At 39.6% G+C, this 25,608-nt stretch overlaps 3 protein-coding genes across 4 annotated transcripts in view; 2 read left to right on the plus strand and 1 right to left on the minus strand.

The window, feature by feature from the left end:
• Nucleotides 1-861: 861 nt before the first annotated feature.
• Nucleotides 862-11,315, plus strand: LOC127063006 (14-3-3 protein epsilon). The gene is made up of 4 exons (XM_050992136.1): nucleotides 862-1,076; nucleotides 7,229-7,535; nucleotides 8,116-8,459; nucleotides 9,014-11,315. The coding sequence occupies exons 1-4, from the start codon at nucleotides 1,013-1,015 to the stop codon at nucleotides 9,067-9,069; spliced, it is 771 nt and encodes a 256-aa protein (XP_050848093.1). The 5' UTR covers nucleotides 862-1,012; the 3' UTR covers nucleotides 9,070-11,315.
• Nucleotides 11,316-13,918: 2,603 nt separating this feature from the next.
• On the minus strand, nucleotides 13,919-16,212 carry LOC127063005 (malate dehydrogenase, mitochondrial). Of its 2 annotated transcripts, none has more exons than XM_050992133.1 (5): nucleotides 15,956-16,212; nucleotides 15,320-15,535; nucleotides 14,943-15,215; nucleotides 14,549-14,878; nucleotides 13,919-14,477 (listed from the first exon to the last, which is right to left on the minus strand). In XM_050992133.1, exons 1-5 carry the CDS (start codon nucleotides 16,028-16,030, stop codon nucleotides 14,349-14,351), a joined length of 1,023 nt encoding a protein of 340 aa, XP_050848090.1. In that variant the 5' UTR covers nucleotides 16,031-16,212; the 3' UTR covers nucleotides 13,919-14,348. The 2 variants fall into 2 exon arrangements, with proteins under 2 accessions (XP_050848090.1, XP_050848091.1); XM_050992134.1 differs by lacking the exon at nucleotides 15,956-16,212 and adding an exon at nucleotides 15,612-15,632.
• A 2,436-nt stretch (nucleotides 16,213-18,648) lies between these two features.
• Nucleotides 18,649-25,608, plus strand: part of LOC127062998 (protein kibra) — a 53,591-nt gene continuing 46,631 nt past the window's right edge. Inside the window, exon 1 of the mRNA XM_050992104.1 lies at nucleotides 18,649-21,071. Within this exon, the coding sequence (XP_050848061.1) occupies nucleotides 20,944-21,071 (128 nt within the window). The 5' untranslated portion in view covers nucleotides 18,649-20,943. The remainder of the gene's footprint in view (nucleotides 21,072-25,608) is intronic.

The raw sequence follows: 25,608 nt of genomic DNA on the forward strand, positions 1-25,608 counted from the left end.
GTTTGGATTATAGTGCTTGTACATTAGCCAATCGTGTGGAACGACAAATACAAAATGCTTCGCTACAAAACAATCATTTTGTAGCATTTGCATTACACCTCGCATTTCCCATTCGTTTTCCTTGATCATCAAGATATATAGACATTTTTCAGTCGACGATTGTTGATTTAAAATATTTCAGAAACAGATCGTGGCAACATGCCCTTTTCTCTAAATTCGATGAACCGTATATTAACGATTATATCTATACATAAACGTACATATATGTGTGTGTGTGTGTGTGTGTGTGTACATAGACACAATGTACATACATTTGACTTTGACGTACGTCAATGAATTTTAGGAAGAATGTCACTGGCACGGATGCCATCTATTTCACGTTTCGAATTTCGCGGGTTATCGTTACGAGCAATTCAGATATGCAAGAAAAACGTTTCCAATGGTTGGAAGAATCATTATATCGCATAGCAAATTCAAAGCATATTTTAATATACTCGATTAAATGCGTAGGATATTGAAATGAGATACGAAATGCTGATACACGAGTGCCATCTGTCGAGCACTCGCGCATACATATCTCTCATAAAAGAGATTTATAATGATCGTTGACAAAAAACATGGAGAATCAATGAAAAAAAGAAGAAAAGAATGTCTCTATTAAAAATCAGGATTTAATCGAGAGAAACATCGTCGTAAGAAACGAATCGATGTAGAGAAAATGAGTTTTTTTTGCCTTTTGGACGATAGTTCGTTCGCGATTCTTGATGAGGGCGCTGTTAACAGTGACGTCACGCGTAATGATACACGGGCTTCAACATGCGCCATGCGACAGAGCGTCTTGCGGAGCCTGCGCGAGTCGGGAACTGCTTTCGATTGTTGGCGGGCGCCGCCATCTTGGTCAGTGAGCTTGCGAGTGGCTGTGCGAGGAGGTGTACGTATTTCGGTGAAACAAGCAATTCGTGAGATTTCCCTGAAAGCCCTTGTCTACTCGTGAAATCCACACGCATCCAAGATGTCGGAACGGGAGGACAACGTTTACAAGGCGAAACTAGCCGAACAAGCCGAACGCTATGACGGTGAGTGGATATTTTTCTGGGTAAGGGAGCCGGCCTGGGCCAAAATGGAAATCGACAAAATCGGTAGGAGAGTGGGATTGCTCGGCTCTCCTACACGAAACCCGCCCATTCAACCGTTCACCTCTCATTCTCTTTCTCCTCCGACTACGAATTTCCTCTTTTCCACAAATTCTATAAATGAAGCCGGAACGAGATTTCCGAGGAAACGTATAATCGCTACGAACCTCGCGAGATCTGTCAAAAGTCGCGGAAGAAACGTCAAGCGTGAATGCTAGCATTGCCCGGTTTATGAAAAAGAACCGGTGAGCTATGAAATTTTTTTTCTTTCGATGGCTCATGTCATTTCTCATTCTTAACGATAGCAGGGAAGCTTGTTCAGGAATATCGACGATCCTGCGGCTCTCCCTTTTCACCTCCCCCTTCTCTCTCTCTTTCTCTCTCTCTCTCTCTATTCTTCTCTACCTTTCTCTACTTCTTTCTTTCTTTCCTTCTCTCTCTTTCTCTCACATACACTCGTTTGCTCGCTTGCTCGCTCGCGACGTCGTCAGCGCTGGAGCAACGGCGAGGTAGCGTTGCTAGGCGTACTGTGTTCGGCACTTTGAGGGGCCCCATCGTCCAGATAACCAGACAAGTCGGTCCTTCACCGTGTAGCGTGACGCATAGATCGACGACGGAGAAGTTAAGAGTCGCTTTAAAAAGCCGCGATGCCGGCTTTTACTACGACGGACACACGTAGTAACGCGTGTACCGCTCGTGGCATTTGGCCTTGAAGAACACAGAGAAATCGCACAACCAATCGACGGGACCGGCTCGACCTTCGGCCTTCTCTTCTGTGCTCTCTCTTTCTCTCTTTCTCTTTCTCTTTTTTCTACCTACCTACCTACCTACCTACCTACCTACCTATCCAGAAATTCTCCTGCTTTTCTTTCCTTTCCAACCCTTTGCCTTTTTCCTCGCACAGCTGCTCTTCTCCTCTCTTCTATCTTTGTCCTCCTAAAATCTTTGAAAATGGCGTGGGTGTTTTTAGTAGGGGCGGAGGGAGAACGAGGAGAAATAGCTTCGTTTCTCGTGACTAGTCGTGCTTGATACTTTTACTTCCATTCACGATGTACGACGTACGTTCTATGTATGTCCATTGTGAATATACGCGTGTAAATGCGTGACTATATACATATATATATGTATATATATACTATATACAATATATCATATATATATAGTCTAGTTCATAGATAGACTATATATTTATATATATATGTGTGTGCGTGTATATACACACACATATAAAATCCTATATACATGTCATTCGCACGAATGTTGGACTTGGAGCTTGGTAGAAAGTTCAAAGGAAAGTTCTGCTAAGTACGTTAGCGCCGTACTTTCTTCGTCTTTTCCATGAGCGAACGCATTTATGTATGTAAAGGTTCCTTGGTAGAAACGTCGTAGGAATGGCAAGCGCGAGTCAAACGCCTCCTGCTTAGTCACTCATCGATCGTGCGTGGAATGGGATAGGTTAGGAGGGAGGGTTGGAGGGAGAGGGGCTGCTGCTGCTAATGATCCTAAGGGGGCTAATGTTTCTCGCGTGATATCTATATATCGACAAGTAGAATAAGAAGAATGATAGATAGTGAAGAATAACGAGAGATAAAAATACAAAAAAAAGGGGGGGGGGAAAAAGTATAAGTGAGAAAAGGTCGCTCGTGCAGAGTGCTGCATCGAATAAATATTATTCATTCGTCATTGGTTGATTGGCTCTTGCCAAAGGATGAACATGGGTTCTCGTAGAAATAAAATTTGTGGTATTGACCCGGGTATGCTTGTAGAGAAAAGAACATCGGACGAGATGAAACGAAACGTTAGAAGGAGAAGGAGAAGGAATCGAAGGAGGTCGACATATGATTTCTTTTCTTTATCTTTCCCTTTCTGTCGAGGAAAAGAGAAGGAGAGTCGGCTAAATTTTAGGGTTGCGGGAATGAGAGAGATACAAAGACGAGAGAGATAGAGAACGGTCATATAGAGAGAATGAGCGAGAGAACTGCTAGAGGGGAGCTAAAGTTGAGGGGTAGTCACGAGCGTCGAGCGAAAGAGGCAGAGGGCGACCACGGCCGAAGGAAAGTATTGATCTGCTGCGCCCGCTACCTTACGTTTCCGTATATCTCGGCCGGTATACTTCGTTCCTCGTAATTCCGTCGCTAACGATTCCGATATGCCTTTTCGTGAAGCTCTTCTCTTCTCTAGCTCTATCTTTTATATATGTATATATATAGATATATATATTTTTTTCTTTTTACCTTCTTTTTTTCTGAAGAATGGTTTTGTAATATTCCATTCACACATATGGCTTGAAAAGGTTTATTGAACTAATTGTCTCTCTGTATTAAATGTTATTTCAAATGTATATTTATTTTTATTATCTTTAATATATCGTACCATTTCAAATCTATCGTGTTAGACAGACAGACAGACAGAGAGAGAGAGAGAGAGATTTTTCTTATAACTTGTTTAAAATCGAAATAATGTGGAAGTAATTGAAAATATGCGAACAGGGGAGATGCTATCGAGGATAGCATCGAACTTGGTTTGATAATACGAGATAAAGGTAACGCGTAATACATAAAGTGCGATCCTCTAAAACATATATCGTTTACATTCGAATACAGTTTTCGAAAGGATTGAATGATATAACAAAAGATAACGACGATGTATTACATTTTTTCGGAAGGTTATCACCACGAGAAAGTTGCGTTAAACCACTTCGGGAAAGATCGAACGTCGTTGAATCAGTATACTCGTTATTGCCTTTATTTTCGTTCTGCTCTTTAAACGCGTACGAACTTTATCGCGGTTTTATTTATTATTTCTTTTTTATTAATTCTTTTTTTTTATATATATATATATTTTGTTTTACTATTCTTTTTGTCCGATTTGCTTTTTCTTTTCTTTTTTATGTGGTTCGTTCTCGCTAACGTTAAAACGAAGAACATTACGTCAAACTAATGGAATGGAGATTCGAAATACTATTTACGATTCATTTACGGTCAATACTCTTGTGTGTGCCACTCTACATTTTAAATTTCTTTTACGCCATTGTTACTATTAACAAATTCACTATATTCGGCATACATATTTTCATTTGCATTATAGTCATTGACATCGAACGGATGTCGATATATTTTGATATTCAAATATACTTATTTATCGGAAAGTTTATTGATTTTCTCTGACTTTTTATTTACGCCGAGACCAATCTGTTGATATATATACATATACATACATATATATATATATATATATATATATATATGGTATCTGGGTTGCATATATATATATATATATATGTTATATAGACATTTTATATATACATATATATAATTCGTACGAGTTTAAAGAAATTAAAACTTATTGATCGACAATGATAACGCTTTTCATGATTTTTATCCTCGTTCTCCGTAGTTCATTAATCATTTATGAGTATGATAAAAGGGAAAAAATGAAGAGAAAGAAAAATGTCGCTTGGGGATTCTACGATCAAAGCTTTTTAATATAACGATGAAACGAGGAAAAAGAAGAGGAAGAAGAAGAAGAAGAAGGCGCGTCCTGTGGCAGCAAGGCGCCGCCATAGGTAATGTGTTGCTTTTTCTACCGAGCTATCGATCCTTGGAGGGAGAGCTGCGCCGAATTTCGACTGTGGTGGTCGCGCGTAAGCGTCAGAAACTCCTCTCGAATGAAGCGAGCGTGTGCGGCCATTGCCAGCTTCCGTCATACCACCAATCAAAATGTTTCTTTCTCTCGAACTGTCGTTCTTTATCTTTTTTTCTTTCTTTTTTTTTATCCTCTCTTTATTTCTCGCTTACCAACGATTGATGGATAAGAAGAAAAAAAAAACAACAATTTTTCCTCGTTCCCTTCCAATTGGAAAAACTGATCGTTCATTTTTTTCCCTCGAGTCTCGTTTTTTTGCTCTTTGATATAACGTAACTGAGATTTCAAAGCACGTTGCACTCGTGGAATATTTTTTCAAAAATTCTTTCGACTTTGACGATAATTTTTTCTCCACCTATACTCCTCCTCTTCTTCTTTTTTTTTTTTTTTTTTTTTTTTTTAATACTCGCTTTATTTTAATTATCGATTGTTTTGTTCGTTAAGAAACAAAGAGCATTTTATTGCGTGTGCATATAGTTATTATTTGTTATATAAAACAAATCTTTTCTTTTGTATTTTTTACAAGCTTCTCAAATGTTCATAAAATAGGAGGTCTACATAAAATTATTATATTCTTTTATTACTCTCTGATCTACCCTATATACAGAATGAATCACTTGTTACACGTCGTTATCTCACTCTCAAGCAAAAATACACTAAGAACGGTTGCACACTTATACAAAACTCATTTAGTAGTATACCTTCATTGTTATATCTTCTCTAATCCATTGAAACATTGACTTCCAACAAGTGACTCACTCTGTTTTACTCGATTCTGTTGTATTATCAATCAAAGGGACGTTGGAAGGAAGTAGCACAGGTGTGTTAGAGATAATGGTTATCTAGAAAAATACGTGTGCGTTAGGTTGGTAAGAGTAATCGTTCTTTTCTTTCTTTTCTTTTTCTTTTTACAATAAATGAACTAAGTCGTCGACATTCTTCGAAGAGAAAAAAAAATGTAGAGTAAGAATAGCGATCATAGATCACGAATTAACAGGTTATTAACGTTTGAATTTTCCATAGTAATTTTCATTCGAGATACATTTATTTTAATAGGTATATTCTTTTAATCGAAAACAGTCAATAATCTTTTAATGGAGCTGCTCGACGAAGTGCTTGATAAAAAGTAAAAAAAAAAAGAGAGAGAGAGAGAGAAAAAAAAAATAGAAAATGCATGTTAATACACTTGCAATTCGTACTTGTGATATTACGAGTATGATAAAAAACGATCTAAAGTTAACACGATGAAATCTTGATTATTTCAATGACGTATATATTATATATATACACCGTGATACATGTGATATGAGTAAGACTCGAAAAGTCCTTTGAACACATGCAGTCGTGTAATATATGCAGCTCATTTTCATTTCTTTTTCGTATAATTTATAATTTACGTTTGATAGACATCGCCATTACGACTCGATGTTACAAACTTGTTAGATAATTAATATCGTTAACGATATATTCTTGAACGGTATTATACTTAGATTATAAAAGGTATTTCCTTAAGACTATAATTTTGAAAATACGAACCTAGTGTGATCACTTCGCACATTGTTTTTATTTATTAATTCGTGTAAACCATGCGATCATTTGTTTGCTTGGAAATTTAATTTAGAAACTAAAGTAAAAACCCTTGTTCACTTGATACGTTAATATAAGAGGAAATTTGAAAAAAGTCGTTTATGTACGGCTACGATAAATAAAAGTATCTAAGTATATCGTTCGCGCATGACCAGTGATATAATACCTGAATAGCGAGAGCACCTTTGCGAAGTTCAAGGGTCAGCGGGTTAATATATGTCAGCGTACTTTTCCTACGCGATAACTTCTCATACGGAATTGAGTCGTGCTAAAAGTTAAATAAAGTGTACGAGTAGAAGGGCGATTTGTGATATTGTTTTCGATTCTTCTATCCGAGTTTATTCGATCGTATGGAAGAATCGAATATTGAGAGTTACACGAACGTTCCATCGCACGAGAAGGACATGAGGACGACAAGCAATGACTTTGATTGAAGTTAGATAGGCGGAAGCAGATTTATGACCTTGAATAAAGTCGGAGAACCGTTTAAAACGCAAATTATCCGAATCCTTCGTATAGTCTTACCTCGGAACGAGGTCAATTATGATCCGTCGAGAAGACTGTTAATTTTATATAAACGATAATTATTATATAAAATATTATAGCGAACGGTGTTGTCTACTAAAATAGCTATGTACGTAGATAGACGTAGAAAGATTCAATGTCTTCAATTATAGGTTTATTATGAATATTTGTTTTTCTTTCTTTTTTTTTTTTCTTTCTTCACTATTTTTATTTTTATTTTTTGTTTTTCAAACGAGGTCAAGGAGGTACACTTTTTAAATTATAATGACGACAACATGTCGTCTTCGAAGTTAACGGTATCATCGTCGACGGCAATGTTTGCCGGTCGTATTTTACAGAAATGGTGGAAGCGATGAAGAAGGTGGCCTCGCTGGACGTAGAACTCACCGTCGAGGAAAGGAATCTACTATCTGTCGCGTATAAAAATGTGATCGGTGCGAGGAGGGCATCATGGAGAATAATATCGAGTATCGAACAGAAGGAAGAGAACAAAGGTGCCGAGGGTAAGCTGGAGATGATCCGTCAGTACCGATCTCAAGTGGAGAAAGAGCTCAGGGATATCTGTGCTGATATACTGGGTGTCTTGGACAAACACTTGATACCTTGCGCTTCGACCGGAGAGTCGAAAGTATTTTATTACAAAATGTAAGAAATCCATTATATGATTGTGCAGAATGAGTCACGTGATTTTCGTTGATAATACGATACGTCGTTAATAATAATTAGCTTCGACGACTGCTGCTTTTTGAAATGCTCGAAATTATTTTTAATCTTCTTTTTCTTTCTTTTTTTCTTTCTTTCTTTTTTTTCTCGACGTCTCGACCGATCGTCGATCAATTCATAATAAGGTCACATGACCTACCCAATATGTTCCGTACATGGTCTTATCAAATGACTTATTACAAGTGTGCATTTGCACCTGTATTTTCGGTAATAAAGTCAACAAATCGTCGAGTTAATAAAGACAACTCTAGATACAATATTGACAATTCATTTATATTCCGATAAAACGATTTTCGAAATATTTCAGATAATTACTGTTTTTATTTTCTCTTTATTTTTTCTTTCTCTTATTCTTTTTTGATATCTCTATTAATTACCAAGATACACGACGCGTAACGAATCACGTGACGCACACTGTACGTCGATCTTCTTTTACTTCTTATATTATACGATATCACAACGGTACTTTCTAACCGAAAGATTTTTTTCGTTGCGCACACAGGAAGGGAGATTATCATCGTTACCTGGCCGAATTCGCAATTGGCAACGACAGGAAGGAGGCTGCGGAGAATTCTCTAGTAGCGTACAAAGCAGCAAGCGATATTGCTATGACCGAGCTACCACCGACTCATCCTATCCGTTTGGGACTAGCTCTTAATTTCTCCGTCTTCTATTATGAGATTTTGAACAGTCCTGATAGGGCGTGTCGCTTAGCGAAGGCTGCCTTCGATGACGCCATTGCAGAATTAGATACTCTCTCCGAGGAGAGCTACAAAGATTCCACCCTAATTATGCAGCTCCTTAGGGACAACCTCACGCTTTGGACGTCGGATATGCAAGGAGATGGTTAGTATATTTGAGATAATGATCGATCCAAAGATTATTTATTAACTCGTTGAATGTCCTCGAATTAATCGGTAACTGTTGATGACACCATTGGGTTCGTTATGATCGATAATGTTTATAAAGAAATTAATAAAGAAAGCAATAAGAACGATTATAAAATATCTCGACGCCATTATCGAATTAATATCCTGGCATTCAACGCGTTAAAATACGCGTTTCGTCCTATTTCGTGTGTTCGAGAATTTTCGTTTGATATAAAGAAAAAAAAATATATATATATATATAATATATACCTTCAGAAGGAGCGTCATCTAGACCTCGTGTCTTTTATCTTTAATAAAATGTGTAAAAAGCTTGTTGAGCTTTTTAGAATAATAAACAAATAATACACGTTCAGTAAAAGTCCATTGTGACTCGTGCAGCGTAAAACGTCTTAAAACAACCGATCGTGTTCCTTTCATTTATAAAAAAAAAAAAAAAAAAAGGACGAAGAGTTTACGTTTTTGTTGTTTTTAAAAGCACACGTCGCTAATCTTCTTATCCCTCATTTGCAGGCGAAGGAGAGCAAAAGGAGCAGCTGCAGGACGTGGAAGATCAGGACGTATCGTAACTCTAGCCTTAGTGAGTGATGTCTTGCGCATATAAAACTGAGACATATGAAAAAAAAGCAAAAACTCTTAATAACTCGTAAGCAAAAGAAAACAATTCAAGCAGGTGACAGTTTGAAGTGGGAAGGGGAGATCTTTAGCGATCGCGTGACCTTAAGCACGCGCAACGTATGGTTACTCAAAAAGAAAATGAAAAACAAAAAATCGGTATCATTCGATCCACACACGTAAACACACACGGACTCTCACGTACATACATACGTACATAAATATATACATATACACACAGACGCGCGTACATACATCGAGTTACGGTGCACATCAGAATTGTTGAAGCTAAAAAAAAAATAGAGAGAGAAAAGACCAGGCACCTTTGGGTTATACCACCGAGACTGGAAAGCAAAAAAAAAAAACAGAGAAGGAGAGAAAGGAAGAAGGGAAAGCATAGGTGGGTGTGATTGCACGTGCGTGGGCGTGTGTATGTATGTTTGTATGTATGTACGTATGTATGTATGCATGCATGCATGTGAGAAAGAAAGAAAGAAAGAAGAAAGAAAGAAGGAAAGAGGGAGAGGAAGAGAAATATCGAGAAAAGTATACGGTTTTTTATGAGATCCGTACACGATCAAAATTAGCGTGATTTGCAAACGTCGTTAATAATAAGCGCGTTTTCGGCAATAGATTGAGTAAATATAATTCACAATTAATTAAAGGTGATAATGTTCAAATGAAAGTGCGTGCGCGTGTTGTTGTTGGTCCTGTACGGTCGTAATATGTACGGCTCGTTCTAGCAGTATTCACACAGAGAGACAGACGAGCAAGCGCCTCAGGAGAAGAGGAAGATAACGAAGAAAATGAAGAGAGGAAGATGATGATGATGATGATGATGATGATGATGATGATGAAGAAGAAGAAAAAGAAGAGGAAGAAAAAGATAAAGATGGAAAAGATCGTGTCCCCACTTCCATTGTGTATACCGTACGCATTTTACAATAGAAAAACCAACAAACGTCGATCGAGCCTACGGTGTGTTCGATTGTTCGTTCGTTCATTCGTATTACCCGGCCCTAATCTCCTCCTCGTCCTTCTTCCCTGCTTTTTTACTGCGCGCATGATCGTCTCGCATGCCACGATAATAAAACGGTGTTACAACGTTTATACGCGTAAATCGAGCGTTAAAACGATCAGTATATATATACGTATATACATATATGTATATATATACGTATATGTATGTATACATATATGTGTGTACGTGCGTCTGTATACATATATATGTATATGTATATACGAAGAATACTAACACACAGGAACCTTTCTCCTGAAGAAAGCAAGCAAGCAAGCGCGAGAGAGAAAGAGAGAGATCAATCGCGTCGTTCCTCCGTGAAACCGACGACGACGTCGACAACAATAAGAGGAAGGAGAAAGAGAAAAGAAAAAAATAACAAAATAATAATAATAATAATAATAATAATAACAATAATAATAATAATAATAATAATAATAAAAAACGAGACCAAGAGTCAACGCATTCCGCGAATAGAAATTGATTTACCGAAGCTTATGATTCCTTTTTTTCATCGCCGTCGAAAAGAAGAGCGCGCGTTTGTTAAAAGAAAGAATAGGAAAATCATGGGAAAAAAGAAGTAAGAAAGGAAGAAGAGAAAATAAATAGGATAATCGTCATCAACAGCAACAACAACAACAACAACAACGTAGCCCCTCCCAAGAGTGAATAAATAAATAAAATAGTCGATGCAATAAACACGCCCATTCAACCTGAATAATGGCTTCTTTCTCGAGAGCAAACTTTGCTATCTAATAATAAAATATTATAAATAATAATCTGCGAAAGAAATGAAGTATTATTATATCGAATTTTAATATCAGACTTTTCATTGTAACTGCCTTTTACGCTTCTCCGAGACAGAAAAGACGGGAAAGAGAAGGGAAAGAGAGGAGATGCTCGTGTATTTGGGTCAAGGAGAAGTGTCGGAAAAGAAAATAAAAAAGAAAGGGGGGAAGAAAAAAGAAAGAAAGAATGGAAAAAAAAAAGTAAACGAAACAGAAAATTATCGCGTTCTGCTGTAGAGGAGACCTCCCCTATTTAGCGTTACGTTTCACAGCAAAGAAGTAGCTGTTTAGCTAGTTTGTAATGTGGTTGTACATTTTCATACGCCCTTTGTGTAAACTATTATCGATTGCTGTGGTATATAAATAATAACAGAATAAACGACTCTGTACCCTACTTTCAAATCGTCCGCGAACGATTTCGCCTATGTATATCCTCATCATCTTTTTCTTCTTTTTGATTATTTTTCGTCGGCCACTCCTCTTTCATCGGCGCATACTCGTGAAGGACAACTCTCCCTCCACCATCACCACCACTACCACGACCACCCACCACCCTCCACCCACCGTAACCACCTACTACAGCCCCTTTAGTTCTAATCGACTCGACCGACGATGGATTCCCATACTTCAGTCGCGAATATTTAATGTTAGATCTAAACTATTATTTCTTCTCATAAGATTTACGTTAGATTCATCTGTGAAATTATCTTGCATATATTCGATCTCACGACGAATAAAAAAAAGAAGAAAAGAAAAAACAAGCAAGACTACGCGGTTTTGCGAGAAAGCGAGACGAATAATGTCAATAATCGCGAATGTGACCCAAATGTCCTAAATTACATATCACTTTGTGTTTCGGAATAATTCGATACTCTTTTTGACTTAGGTCACTTTCGTGATCGTCGACGCAATTCGAAAATAAATACAAATTCTAAGCGATGGCGATCAGTAATAGTCTTTGTATCTAAATATTATAGTAATAGAGAATCGATAATTATATATACAGCGTGTACCCTTTTTGCCGATTCATGCGAATATCGATGAAATTGTTAAAAAATTATGATATTCGAAGTTATAAATATAAAGATGAACATAACCTAAGTATGAAGATTTATCGACATAGATTTTCGATATCGCTAATGATCTTTACGATATTCGTAATAATCAATTAAAATAGGACACTCTGTATTTACACGATGCAAAGATTAATTAAGTAAAAGAGGATTTGATAAAGGATAATGACACCGTAAGTATGTATGTATGTATACGCGAACAAATTTCAAAGTTGTAATAGAGGCTATCGAAAGGATGAACTTGATCAACGCACATACTTTTTTCGATATCGTTGAATATCGAGAAGAAATTAAATAGCGCGAGTAAAATTCATATATGAAAATCTTAATAGGAATAATGATTATAATAATAAACAAAAAAAAGTCTGCGGATGTGTAAAGGTCAAGAAAGAGTCTCGTTTAATTACGAGATACGTTGGATGTATGCGTAATGTTACGCGATCACGATATCAAAGGCGTCGAGATTAACTATCAAGATTAATTTATGAAAATGTAGATGTAAATTGGACTCTGCGATTATTAACTCAAACGATTGTCACGTTTTCGTCTTTGGTAATCTCAGTTATCTTAGATATGTAAAAATGGCGGCAGTCGGTACAATTCTCGCAGAATTCAGATTTTTTCGAGCCAATCCCACTTAAACCGTTAAAAGATAATTATTATACATTGAGGTCATTACACATTGAAATTATCTCGAACAACCCATTCCAAGTTTTACATGGGGATATGTTAATTATTAATAGCGAGTAGATTATTCTATATTTTTTCTTTAAGCGGCCGGCAAAATAAATATTGTTAATTCTAATACGTGTCCTCGAAACTCGTAAAAAGTAAATTTTTTATATGATATACCTTTGATTTGAGAATTTGGCAAAAAATGTTGATATTCGTTTGTCGTAAATGAGGATTCGTGAAGCTTTGTATCGAGTGAATTTCTCGATGATCATTTATGAGGTTATGTACGCTCTATACGTTAAGAGGACTTGATTTTTTTTTTAACGTATTTAACACTCTTATGCGGATCGTAGCATGGTTCTTGTAGGTAAAATACGTCGCGATAAATTATCTAAATTATCATTGAAATAATCGATAACGTTATTGATAATCAAGATTTTATTGAGTCTTACTTTGAGAAGATTGCGATTTCTTTACTTACATATTATTCCTAAACGTGTTTTCTTCACTTTAATTTTCAATTCTGATTCACTCGTGACATTTTCGATTTATCGTATTGGTCGGTCGATCTCCTCGTCTATTCTAACCGATTTGTGCTTCTACTACCCTTTCTCTCTCTCTCTCTCTCTCTCTCTCTTTCTCTTTCTCTTTCTGTCTCTCTCTCTCTCACACCACACACACATATACACGGCACGCGCACGGACCGTTCGCAGGATATGAGCATTTAACTTACGTCACTGCAACATTAGATCGTTAGATCGAAAATTTCGATCGATTCTTTTGTGTATCCAGTTAACGTATACTCGATGGATCGTGATTCAAGATTAATCGTAACCCTTCCTACGAACGAGTACTGGCTTAAGTCTCAAGACTTTGACGCGTTTGTTGTGTTGTTTCGATTAATAATCTCTTTCGGACCACGCGCGTTCTTACGCTCTGTATTGCAACAAATACGGTTATACATGGGTCTAGTACCCTTCTTTTTCTGTAAAAGTAAACATTTTAAAGCTACAAATAAACGGACTATAAACGTCTGCTCTTTGTTACACTTTATTGCTAATAAGTAGAAATGGAAAGGAATGAAACATTCATTCTAGTAAAATACCAAGCATAAAAATAAATAAATATTACTATGAATACAACGAGAGAGTTGTTTTTATTTGAATGTAATAACGATAACTTGATGGGGATACATCTTGGATGATCGATTCAATAGGACTAATGCAGGTAATAATGGTTAAAGGCACGATTAAAATTTGAGATGTTTTATTTTCATTTTACATCTGTGCAATGTACCGAACAATTTTAGGGTATTCCTTGTTTATTTTTTTTTTTTCTTCAATAGAATCATGCGATATTCACTTCCTAATATAAATTGGATTTCATTGTTTCTTCTTTTATAAATTCAAGTCTATTATAAATAACTATTTTTTCTTTCATATATTAAATATACAATAATATTCAGCAGTTTAATCTATTTATCTATCGTGATAAATTTAGAGTACAGAACCATATGGCTTTGTTTCCATAGATTAAAATTCGCAAATTCGGATAAGCTGGTTTTATTGGCACAAATCGTAACAAGTTATGTTTCATCGATATGTCATAACCAGCTATCAACAAGGCTATCTCTCCTGTTATTTGAAGAGTTGAGCTCTAAAAATTCAACCTATACAGTTTCACTTCTTATTTACAAAATCTTCTCCCTTCTTAATATTCTTCTTTAATTCTGGAATAGCAGCCTCTAGCAGTTTCTTTTCGTAAGCATTAAGTTCACCATATCCCATAATTTTTTCAACTCCATTTTTCTACAACATTAAGGAATTTTATTACAGTAACAAATATTTACTAAAAATGAGAGTAAAGACGTTCTACTTACACCCAAGAGAACAGGAGATGAGAAATATTTAGAATCGCAGATGTCAGATTTAACGTATGTGCATTCAACTATTCCCTGTTGTCCGTTCAAAGCTTTGAGTAGTGAGAAAGTAAAGCGAGCTCCGGCATATGCCATCGATAAAGTAGCTGAACCCGTACCAGCTTTTGCTTTTACGACTTCTGTACCAGCCTCCTGAATTCTCTCCGTGAGTTTCTTTGTTTCGCTTTCAGAGAAAGAAACGCTGGGTTTAGTTTGCGAAAGCAAAGGAATAATGGTGATGCCGCTGTGTCCTCCAATTACTGGTACTACTACTTCTTGCGAATTTAAGCCCTAAAGAAACGACGTTTATCAATTTATTGCCTTTGCTGATAATACGTATTTAAATAATCTTCACCTTAGCTTCGCCGACGAATGCACTTGATCTAACAATATCGAGAGTAGTTACACCAAATACTTTCTTGGGGTCGAATACACCAGCTTTTTGTAACGTTTCGCAAGCGATAGGTACAGTACTGTTAACTGGATTAGAAATGATAGCAATTAATGCTTTCGGGCATACTTCTGCAGCCGCTGCTGCAAGATCACGGACAATAGAGGCATTTGTATTAAATAGGTCATCTCTTGTCATTCCTGGTTTTCTAGGTACACCGGCAGGTATTACAACAACCTAGAATAACACTTGTGATTAGTTCTAATCTTTGATCTATACACGATATTAATAGTAAAACATAAAAAACATTTAAATTTATTTATTTATCAGAATTTATATACCTCTACACCTTTTAGCGAATCTTTTAATTGATTTGGACCCACATAACCCGTAACTTTCGAAGACGTATCGATATGAGAAAGATCAGCAGCGACACCAGGTGTGTTAACTATATCGTATAACGATAATTCGGTGACGAGAGGCGACTGTTTCAGCAGCAGTGCCAATGGTTGTCCAATTCCACCGCTTGCTCCCATAACGGCGACCTTGACATCGCGCTGTGGATATGTACCAAATTACAATGAATGCACGAAATAATCATTTTATCCCACGATGTCTTTTCATAGTACATACTAGTTCATTTCATTTTTTTCTGTATCCATCGTTCGAAAATTACAAACACGAGTCTCGTCATATTCTTTCTTTTTTACTTGACTCGGAGGATTGGGGTTATTCATTGCTTTAATCACTGTATCCGAAATTTAGTAAATTAACAAATGGATAATATTCGATTGCGTAACGACTTTTTCTCATCTTTTCTTTATACAAAAATCTACGTAACATGCAAAATAACATCAATTGAAAAGGTAATATCCGTTGAGGTTAAATTCGTTAAAAAAATCGCGCTTTCATCTAAATCATAAATGGGAGAATAAAAATTTAGAAGCAGGTTTCAATTATTTGCTTAAAAAGTTTACCCTGGTGCTCGTTGAAAATCTTTTCGCTCCCTGCTGAGCAACATTTAGAGTTGGTTTTAAGAAACGGGGCAGCATTTTTCGTGATTACTGGTAAGATGAAGACGACTTTAACAAACGAACGATACCGGTGGTAGAAAAGATGTCGAATATGCGATAGCCCTCTTCAAAGACACACTCGTGACCTTCGGGTAATAATTCTAACTCTCTTCAGCTCTACTTCCACTGCCTGGCAACGTGCAATAATCCTCGCAACCAGCGCACAGTAAATCGGACGGACATGCGCGTTATGTTCATATGTAAAATGGCGGATGATAAGCGCCAATATACGAGTCGAACGACACATAAGTCATAACTGTTCGAATTGAAATCTGGATTTTTTCCAAGAATTCACTTGTTTCTTACTTTTTTATTTTTCTATCGTCGAACCAATGATTTGATCCAAATTTCCAACGTCCATTTCGACAAAAATAAAAAACGTATAATTGATTTTCATTTATTACAATATATCGAAATATAAAAACATTGCTCGGTATAACATGGATTTGTAGCATCGTGATACCGATAAGACACGATTTATCTTCATTTGCTCAAAGAGAATCAATAAATCAATAAATTCTTTTACTTATGGAACTTTCCAACGACACGTGCCGTTCATTGTTACTCGAAGCATATTATTGAACGATCGTTCATACGATACAGAATAAATTGTATCGAATACGAACTCTTTCGATCAGATTTTTTATGTCGTTCGATTTACAATTAGTTTAATGTCATCGCGATTCGTCGTTGCGCGTTCTTATCTTTTATGCCGATATTAACGGAACGTTACTTGACCGACTAAAATACTGCTTTCGATCAGTTTCCTAATCTATCCAATATAATTCCGTAGCGCACTCTACCATAAAATTAAAAAAAAGTAGTTGTACTGTGTCTTCATCTAACGTATTCTACATACTATATAGTTTGTAGTTCAAATTCCTTGCGATATCGGCGCCACGATCTGTTTCCATTGACGAATAGTCGATAATATCGTGTGCGATAAAATTGACGTGAAATACGAAAGTTGAAAAGGATCAGTTTTTAAACAGACAACCTGAATATAACTTTTTATTTTATTCGATCCATGATATCGATAAATCGCCTTTGGTCGAATAAAACATTCGAACAGGCTTGATCGAAATAGACGAGAGCTATTACATCGAAATGGTCGAATTAAAATCGATCGAGTGATTTTACGTAATCCAAAACGTAACCTAAATTTCGATCGACGATCAAAGTAATTCTAAAAATTCACATCTTCGATGAAACAAGTATCTCGTGATTCTTGATACAAGGGATATTTCATTGACGTTCTCTTTAACACGTATATTCAACTATCTCGATTGGTTCGCAAAAAGAAATGAAAAGTAATATGAAAATGGTGAACATTTATGTAGGAGAGAGGTTAGTATTATCCCTGTTATTATAGAAAGAACGAAACGATTGGGAATATACGAAAGAAGGAAGCGAGCAGAATTGAGATGGAAGTGAATACACGTAGCGTGGCGAGAGAGTGACGCGTTATAAGTGAGTACGCGAAGAAAATCCAAGGGATCTCGGAGCGCACCTGCATCGTTCTCGTACGCTGGCGCCACATAGTAGGAAACGCGTGAAACATTGGGAAAGGGGGCTTTGCGCTTTCGTCCGCTCTCGGCGTCGTTCGTGCGGTCAGAGACACGAGAGAGCGATACACGGCTCGTCGAGCGAACAAGACGCGGTGCAAGAAAGACGGGGAGAGAGAGAGAGAGAGAGAGATCATCGAGTTCGGCGATGGTGGGGATATTTTGCGAACAGTTGCTGCTTCCTCGATGGCTAAGAGAGGGGGAAGTTAAGCGAGAGGAAGCGAACGAACGAGCAACCAAGGAGTGGGGCGCGGGGAAAGAAGAGGAAAGACCGAACGAGCGAGAGAGAAAGAGGGAGAAAGAGAGAGAGAGAGAGAGAGAGATAGAGAGATAGATAGAGAGAGAGAGAGAGAGAGAGAGAGAGAGAGAGAGAGAGAGAGAGAGAGAGAGATCGTCGAGCGTGCACAGCATGAACGTCCAGTAGTGGCATGTCTCAAACACTCGACATGCTCGTAGCTGGTGCGAGCTGTTAATACTCGTCAAAAGTATAAAACCGTTGCTACATTATCGAGGTACATTAAAAAAGTTATTCGTTATTCGTGAAGAAATCCTATGTACGTAAATCATACGTACATACGACGTACGCGATCACGACCGTGGTTTTGTTCGACGACGTCAAGAGTAGTACGTGGAAGTTCGAGATAGTAGCAGCAAGTGGTGCGATCCGAGCGAAGTTAGTAGTCGAACGATCGAGAGAGAGAGAGAGAGAGAAAGAGAGACAGAAAGAAAGAAAGAAAGAAAGAAAGAAAGAAAGAAAGAGAAAGAGAGAGAGAGAGAGAGCGGATTCGCGTTTTTTTTCGAGAAGCCAAGAGAAAAGGTGCCTTCCAGATCGACGTCGGTAGAACTGGTGGTATCTTTGGAATTCGACGGTCGTGCAGTGTGTGTATATATATGAGGAACAAGAAGAAAGGGTAAAAGAGTGGGAGAAGGTGGAAGAGAAAGAGAGAAAAAGGGGAGGGAGAACGGAAAGGAGAAGAGAAGGTGGTGGAGGAGGAGGAGGTGGTGGTGGCGGAGGAGGAGGAGGAGGAGGAGGAGGAGGAAGAGGAGGGGGGCAGAGAAGGGAAGAAGAGCGAGTACGGTGAAATGTGCTTCGCGGCGGCCCCTTGGAAGCTGGTGATAGCGGCGCGCATCGCTTAAAGCAGGTCGCGAATTCTCGATGCCGCTGGCGGCTACCGCCGGTCTACACCGCTGTGAAACTCGCTTCGCGTCGTCTCGTCTTGACGTCGCGTAAAAGTCAACGGATCCGATCTATCCAACGGAGAACATTCGTTCTATCGAGAGAGAGAGAGACTTGTTATTTTTTCTCTCTCTCGTTCTCTCTCTGTCTGTCTGTGTGTTTCTGTCAATCAGTCTGTTTGTATTTGTCTGTCTGCCTGTCTATCTGTCTATTTCTCTCTCTCTCTCTCTCTCTCTCTCTCTCTCGCATACACACTCTCTCTTTGACTCTCATGTGCATACGTTCGGGCAATGATACGCGCATGCTCGCATTGATGAAACGCAAGAGGATGGATATTCTTCGTTTCTTTGAAAAGTGTGTTCGAATAGCGGCGTGTCCCGTACGGGGCACGACGATGTGCTACGTTGACCTCGTTGTTTTGACGCTATTATCTTCGTGCGAAAAGTCTTAAGGCGAGGAAGAGAAAGAAAAGGAGGAAAGGAAGGTCGAGAAAGAAGAGAAAAAGAAGAAGAGGAGGAGGAAGAAGAAGAAGACGAAGAAGAAGAAGAAGAAGAAGAAGAAGAAGAAAAAGAGGAAGAGGAAGAGGAAGAAGGAGCGCAAGGGAGAGTCAAAGAGACTCGTACGCGAAAGAGGATGACGCACTGCTGCCACACCGCCCTTTCTTCTTTAGCCGTCGTCTCCGTCATCGTCTCCGTCGGCTTCGTCTCCACCGACATCGTCATCGCCATCGTCGGCTCCGCGTTCAAGCCGTGGACTCGTGCGTAAAGAAGACGTGCGTGCGTGCGTGCGTGAGAGTTAGTGCGTGCATGCGTGCGTGCGTGCGTGCGTGCTCGCTTTCAGTCACGAATAACAATAAGAAGAAGAGAAGAAGAGAACGAGGAAGGTGACGAAGAGAAACGCAGTGTCCGGCCGGCCCGTGCATTACACGATCGATGCGCCGAGCGGAGGCGCGCACGCGCGCGCTCCGATAAATCATACAAACTATCGAGAAGGAGAACGGTATCGGTGCCTCGGTGATCAAACGACACACCGAATCGTCGCCGTCGTTTCGTAATCGGGTTGTTTCTTCTTTCCCCCCCCTTTCCCCTCTTTCTTTTTTCTTTCTTTTTTAAAAAAGAAAAGGGAACGCTTAAGGATTCGGAGGGAACTCACTGGCCGCCGGCAGCCGGCCGGCTGCGCTCTAAGAGCGCTGGAATTCCGCTCGAAAGGAATCCGAAGGCGGAGACTTTTGACGTCACTTGGCTCATGATAATGAAGTATTCATGATGGCGGAGTAGCAAGGAATATATACATAGTGCACGTGCGCGTTCGGTCCTCGTGTTTTTCTCTTTCTCTCTCTCTCTCTCTCTCTCTCGCTCTCGCTCGCTCTCTCTTTCTCTCTCTATCTCTCTTTCTTTCTCTCTTAGTTTCTGTGTCGGTGTGAGTGCCTCCGATCGTCCTCATCGCCATACGACGTCGTTCTCGTCGCAGACCGAGCGCGTATCGCCGTCTACGTCGCGCTTCGCCGACGAGCAACGAGTCGCTCTTCCCCCACTTCGAGTGCTCGTACTCGCGGCGAACTACCGAGTGGCCGTACCCCCCACTCCGCTCTTCGTTTTCGTTGTTGCCGTCGCCGCCGCCGCAACCGCCGCTGCTGCTGTCGCTGTCGTTGCTGCCGTCGCTGCTGCCGTCGCGTCGCGTCGGTCGTCGTCGGTCGTCGTCGGTCGTCGTCGGTCGTCGTCGGTCGCCGATCGTCGATCGTCGGTCGTCGTCGTCGCCGTCGTCGTCACTGCCGCCGCCGCCGCTGCCGCCACTGCCGCTGCTGCCGTCGTCGCTGTCGTCGTCGTCGTCGCCGTCGTCGTCGTCGTCGTGTCGTCGTCGCCGTCGTCGTCGTCGTCGCGCGGCCGGTCGCTCGCGGCTTCCCCTCCCCTTCGACAGTTTGCTCTTTCCCCACCCTAGCTCGTCATCTACCACCCTACCACCCTACTACGCTACACCCTCTCCCTCTCTCTCTCTTTCTTTCTCTCCGCGTCGCGCCGTCGTCGCAGCGGCGTATATGTGTGCGCGCGCCTCTTTCGAGCGTGTGCTCGCGCGCGCACGGAGATATGCGCCCGTCGACCGCCGCCGCTCGGTGATAGAGAGTTTTGGATGGATTTAGAGCGCAGTGAAATATGCCAAGGAGACGGAATGGGGAGATACCGCTACCGGAAGGGTGGGACGTCGCGCAGGATTTCGACGGGAAGGTTTACTTCATCGATCACAACACAAGGAAGACTACGTGGATCGATCCTAGGGACAGGTACGTCGTCTCTTCTTTTTCTTTTACATTCTCCTTCGTTTCTCTTTTTACCTTCTTCTTCTTGTATTCGCGGAAGCTTACCGCTTACTTTTTCCTACTCTCTTTTTTGTTTTTCTTCCTCTCTCTCCCTCTCCCCCCTCTCTCTCTTTCTCTTTTCCTCTCCTTTCCTTCTTCTCTTTTTCCCTTTTTCTCTTTCTCTCGCACTTTGAAACATCGATCGAGCGAACTCGACTAAAATGAAATAGATAGAGAAGTCAAAGATACGAAGTAAGTACTGTTGCAAGTAAGTACGTACGCGCCCGTAAGGCGCCCATGCGAGAGAGCGCGTGTGTTGTTCGCGCGTGTATTCGCGCGCGCAGCTATCCGTACCACACCGGCGCGAGTCGCCGCGCCCGCATTCCAAGCGCCAGGGCCGCCGCACAGCCGCGAGCGCCGCGCAGCGCCGCGAAAAACGCGAGAAATCTGCACTGATCAGGATCGGCCCGTTCTTCTTTCTCTCTCCTCTCTTTCTCTCTCTTTCTTTTCCTCTCTTCTTCGTTGCCATCTTTCTTCATATTTTACTATCCCTGCGCCTTTCTTTTCTTCTTTGTTATCTCTCTCTCTCTCTCTCTCTCTCTCTCTCTCTCTTCCTCTCTCCTCCGTTGCCATCTTTGTCTACATTTTTACTATCTCTATCTTTTTTTTCTTATTCGGCATCTCTCTCTCTCTACTGCATCGAGCATATTTCTCAGCGAACGAATTTCTCGATGCAGGTAAGCGAACGCACCACGCTTGACATTTCGTTTTCTCGAGAGTAAGTACTTAGTCACATTGGCTCTCTGACATTGATAGCATTCTTGCTATAGCGCTGCATATATGCCTTGAAGTTGGCTACGCGAGGATGCGTTCTCTCGTCCATCTCTTCGTCGTCGTCGCGACGAAGCGAAGCGTGCATTCGTGCGTCGTACTTACGTACGTACGTTCGTACGTACCAACGTACATACGTACATACGTACGTGCGTGCGGGAATCTCGCGTTGGTGTTTACGAACCTGCTTGGAATTTCTCGCGGCTTGGCCGGCAAGCAGAGAGCGGCGAGAGTAGCGAACCTAGCGCCGACCCTCCACCACCACCATCACCATCACCACCACCATCACCATCACCTCCACCACCACCACCACCACCACCACCACCACCATCACCATCAGCATTACCATTACCACTACCCTGCTACTACTTCACCATGACTACGCTCACTTATATAGATATCGTGAAATATCCTGCGCTTTCGGAATTCTCGCGGAATGCAGAAAAGACGGGTCACAGCAGCGCGTTCGCATCCGCGCGCTCAAAGAAGATTCGCGCGGACGATTTCGAAATCTTATCGGTCTTATTGGAACGTATGTCCGAGATAAAATCACGTATTGAATCTTTTCTCTTTCTTCCTCTTTTTTTTTTTTTTCGTTATTATTATTGACCTTCCACGAGGTCTTACCTTCGAAGATTATCGTTTGAACCATTATGTCGTTTCGATTATTAATCGTCGGTTTAATGCACTTTTAATGTAGGTTAACAGGAATTAGGCGTGATCTTTATTAATTCTTCCGACGTAATATATATATATATATATTTTTTTTTTATAAGAGAAAATGAGAAGGGATATTTCTTTAGGAATTTTAGGAGTTTGTTTTTTTTTTTATTTTCCAAGATACAGCAGCACCTGTTGTGTATCATTAATAAGCATTTTATGTAATTGTCCGATGCAAAGTTATCAACCTTCTTTAATCCAGCTATTTTTTTTTTTTAACTATCTCTAGAATTATAATATTATTTGGTCGATTGATAAGTCTGTTTGTTAACCAATTATTGGATACTTAAAAATATGATTTATAGATATCGAAATGGAGTCTTGTGTAGGACGGAAAAGAACCAGAAAGAGGAAAAGAGAAAGAGAGAAATATGTCGCTCACCGACCACATTGCTTTTAGAAAGTAACGTTCGAATGCGCCTCCTATGTTTGCTTTTTAAAGTTTACGTCGTATCTATCTCTTACTTATATTATTCGAGTCTCGTCGAGGACGTATAGATTGTGTTACATAGTTCTCGTTAGGTCTTACTGACGTCGTCCTGTTAAATTTCATGCATTCGAACGAACGTAACACTCTCTTCGTTTTGGAACGAGGATCGTATCTTTTGCGTTGGAGAGAGAGAGAGAGAGAGAGAGAGAGAGAGAGAGAGAGAGAGAGAGAGAGAAAGAGAGAGCTTCAAAATACTTTACGAAACTTATACGACCATTATCAGTCGAGATTTATTCAGTAAGACTGAGAATTTATCCCGCAGACAGGTTATTAACTTATAGAACACAATATCGTATATTTATAATACGAGAACGCAATTTAACGTCGTATATAAGTGGCTATTTTAATCGTCCATTTCCAATTATAGGAAATTTGAATTCAGATGGTTATTATTCAATCGTCGATTTATTCATGATCGAATATTTAAGAGAAATGATGGGAAGGGAAAAAGAAACTTCAATTTTCGGGTAATATATTTTCTTTTCTTTTTTGCTTTTTAATTTTCTCTATTTTTTTTTTTTTTTTAGGAAAAGAAAAGTCACAATCGTGGCCTTGCAATATTTAAATTTGACGTTTAAGCGAACGTATCGAACGATTGAATTCGTTGGTCGCGTCGGTCGTCGAGATTGTCCGGAAGAAGCGGCGATTAACCACCCGCCGCTTTCACTTTCGATGTTCTCGCGCGAAGCCTCGTCTACGCGCACGCCTCATCCTTGTATATGCATTTGGTATAAAGGATAAATTTTGTTGGCCCTTCATACAAAACTTTTACCGACGAAAATATATCATTTGGTCGTTGGCGAAATTTCATTGGGAATATAAAGTTCCCGTTAATTATCGGATGGGAGAAATTTGGATTCAATGAGTTTTCCTATCTTTTAATTAATGATTTATCATCGAATCCATTAATCATATGATTAAAAACGTCACTATCTCTGATCGCTTCTTAAGATCTAGTCAACGATCGAAACTTAATATTCGTAGTTATTTTTTTTCTGTTTTTTTTTTTTTTTTTTTTTTTTATTATGGTTATTATATTTTCTTTTTTTTTTTTCGTAAGGAGTACCTTAAACACTTAATCCCGAGTCGATAAACACGTGGATCGATATCGTTAATGAATATCGAGTAAAGGCGTTTCTCGACGACAAAGAGGACTACTACCTGGCGAGATCATATTTCTGTAGAAACGCAAGCGTATTTCTTGGAAGCCGAAGTCCTACCCCAGCTGACACGCTTCACTTTAGCAAAAATAATCTAACAGCGAGAAGTCGGTGAGACAGTAGCGACTTCACTGTTAGCTCCGTTAAGAGGATTCTCCATTTGTTCGTTATTCTCTTTGGACGAGCCGGTCCTGCATGCCCGGTGTGTCCGTTTTGTTGGCCAATTTGTAACCCGTCGTTTGTCGATGTGAAAAAATATGATTTACGACTGGTACGTCATAAATCCAGCGCACGAGGGCAGAACCGAGATAGTCAATGTCGGCTAGTAGATTTTGAGATACCGATGCGTGAACCCTTTCAAATGGTCCCGCGATACGATCGACCTTTTTCCACTTTTTCGTTCTCCTCCGATCAAACTCCGAGATCGATCGACTCGATCGGACAAATTGTACCTATCGTCTTAATAACATTTTTCTTTTCTTTCCTTCTCTCTTCTTTCTCGATAATATATTAAGAAATACGGATTGTAAGAATTTTCTTTCCTTTTTTTTAATATCTAAATGGTGATTGCCGTGACATCTAATATAACTTTCCATTCGACATGTTTGAACGTAGATATATGCACGTACATCTATACATATCTATACATAGACAAATACAGATGTAGGTACGTATACCTTTCTCTCTTTCTCTCTCCATATATAAATATAAAAAAAAAAGAGAGAGAGATTCGATTGGAATCGAAGTAGGAGCATGGCGGAAATGTAAAATATCTTTTTGCACATAAGTTCTCTTTAAGAGGAGAGTTCACTGTCGAACTTGTATCCTGAAATTTTGTGATCCGACCAGTAGATGGTGCTCGTCGGTACACGGCCGTCCTCGAGAGGATGGAGGAACGAGATCGGCGTATATAACGCATGCCTTCCTCCTTCCTCGGAGCCTCGAGTTCCATCGCGGAGGTGTCTTTCGTTCGAACACACGGCAGCACACGACCGATACTTGCATGGCTACGTTCGTCCTCGTAGCCCCGTGGGCGGTAGAGTAAACGCTGTGCATCTCTCACAGCCAGTTCCTCCTTTCTTCTCTGTCTTTCTCACTCTACACCTCTATATCGTATGCACATATATATATATATATATATACATGATATATATATGTGTATATATATATATATGTATGTACGTATGCACGTAAATACGTATGTACGTAAATATGTATGCATGTATGTATATATGTATATATGCATGTTATATGTATGTATGTATGCCTCGTGTGTACGACCCCGGCCGGTACCTAAAAATAGACCCAACCTGCTTTTAGT

This window comes from Vespula vulgaris, chromosome 4, assembly GCF_905475345.1.
Source record: "Vespula vulgaris chromosome 4, iyVesVulg1.1, whole genome shotgun sequence".
Classification (NCBI taxonomy): Eukaryota; Metazoa; Arthropoda; class Insecta; order Hymenoptera; family Vespidae; genus Vespula; species Vespula vulgaris.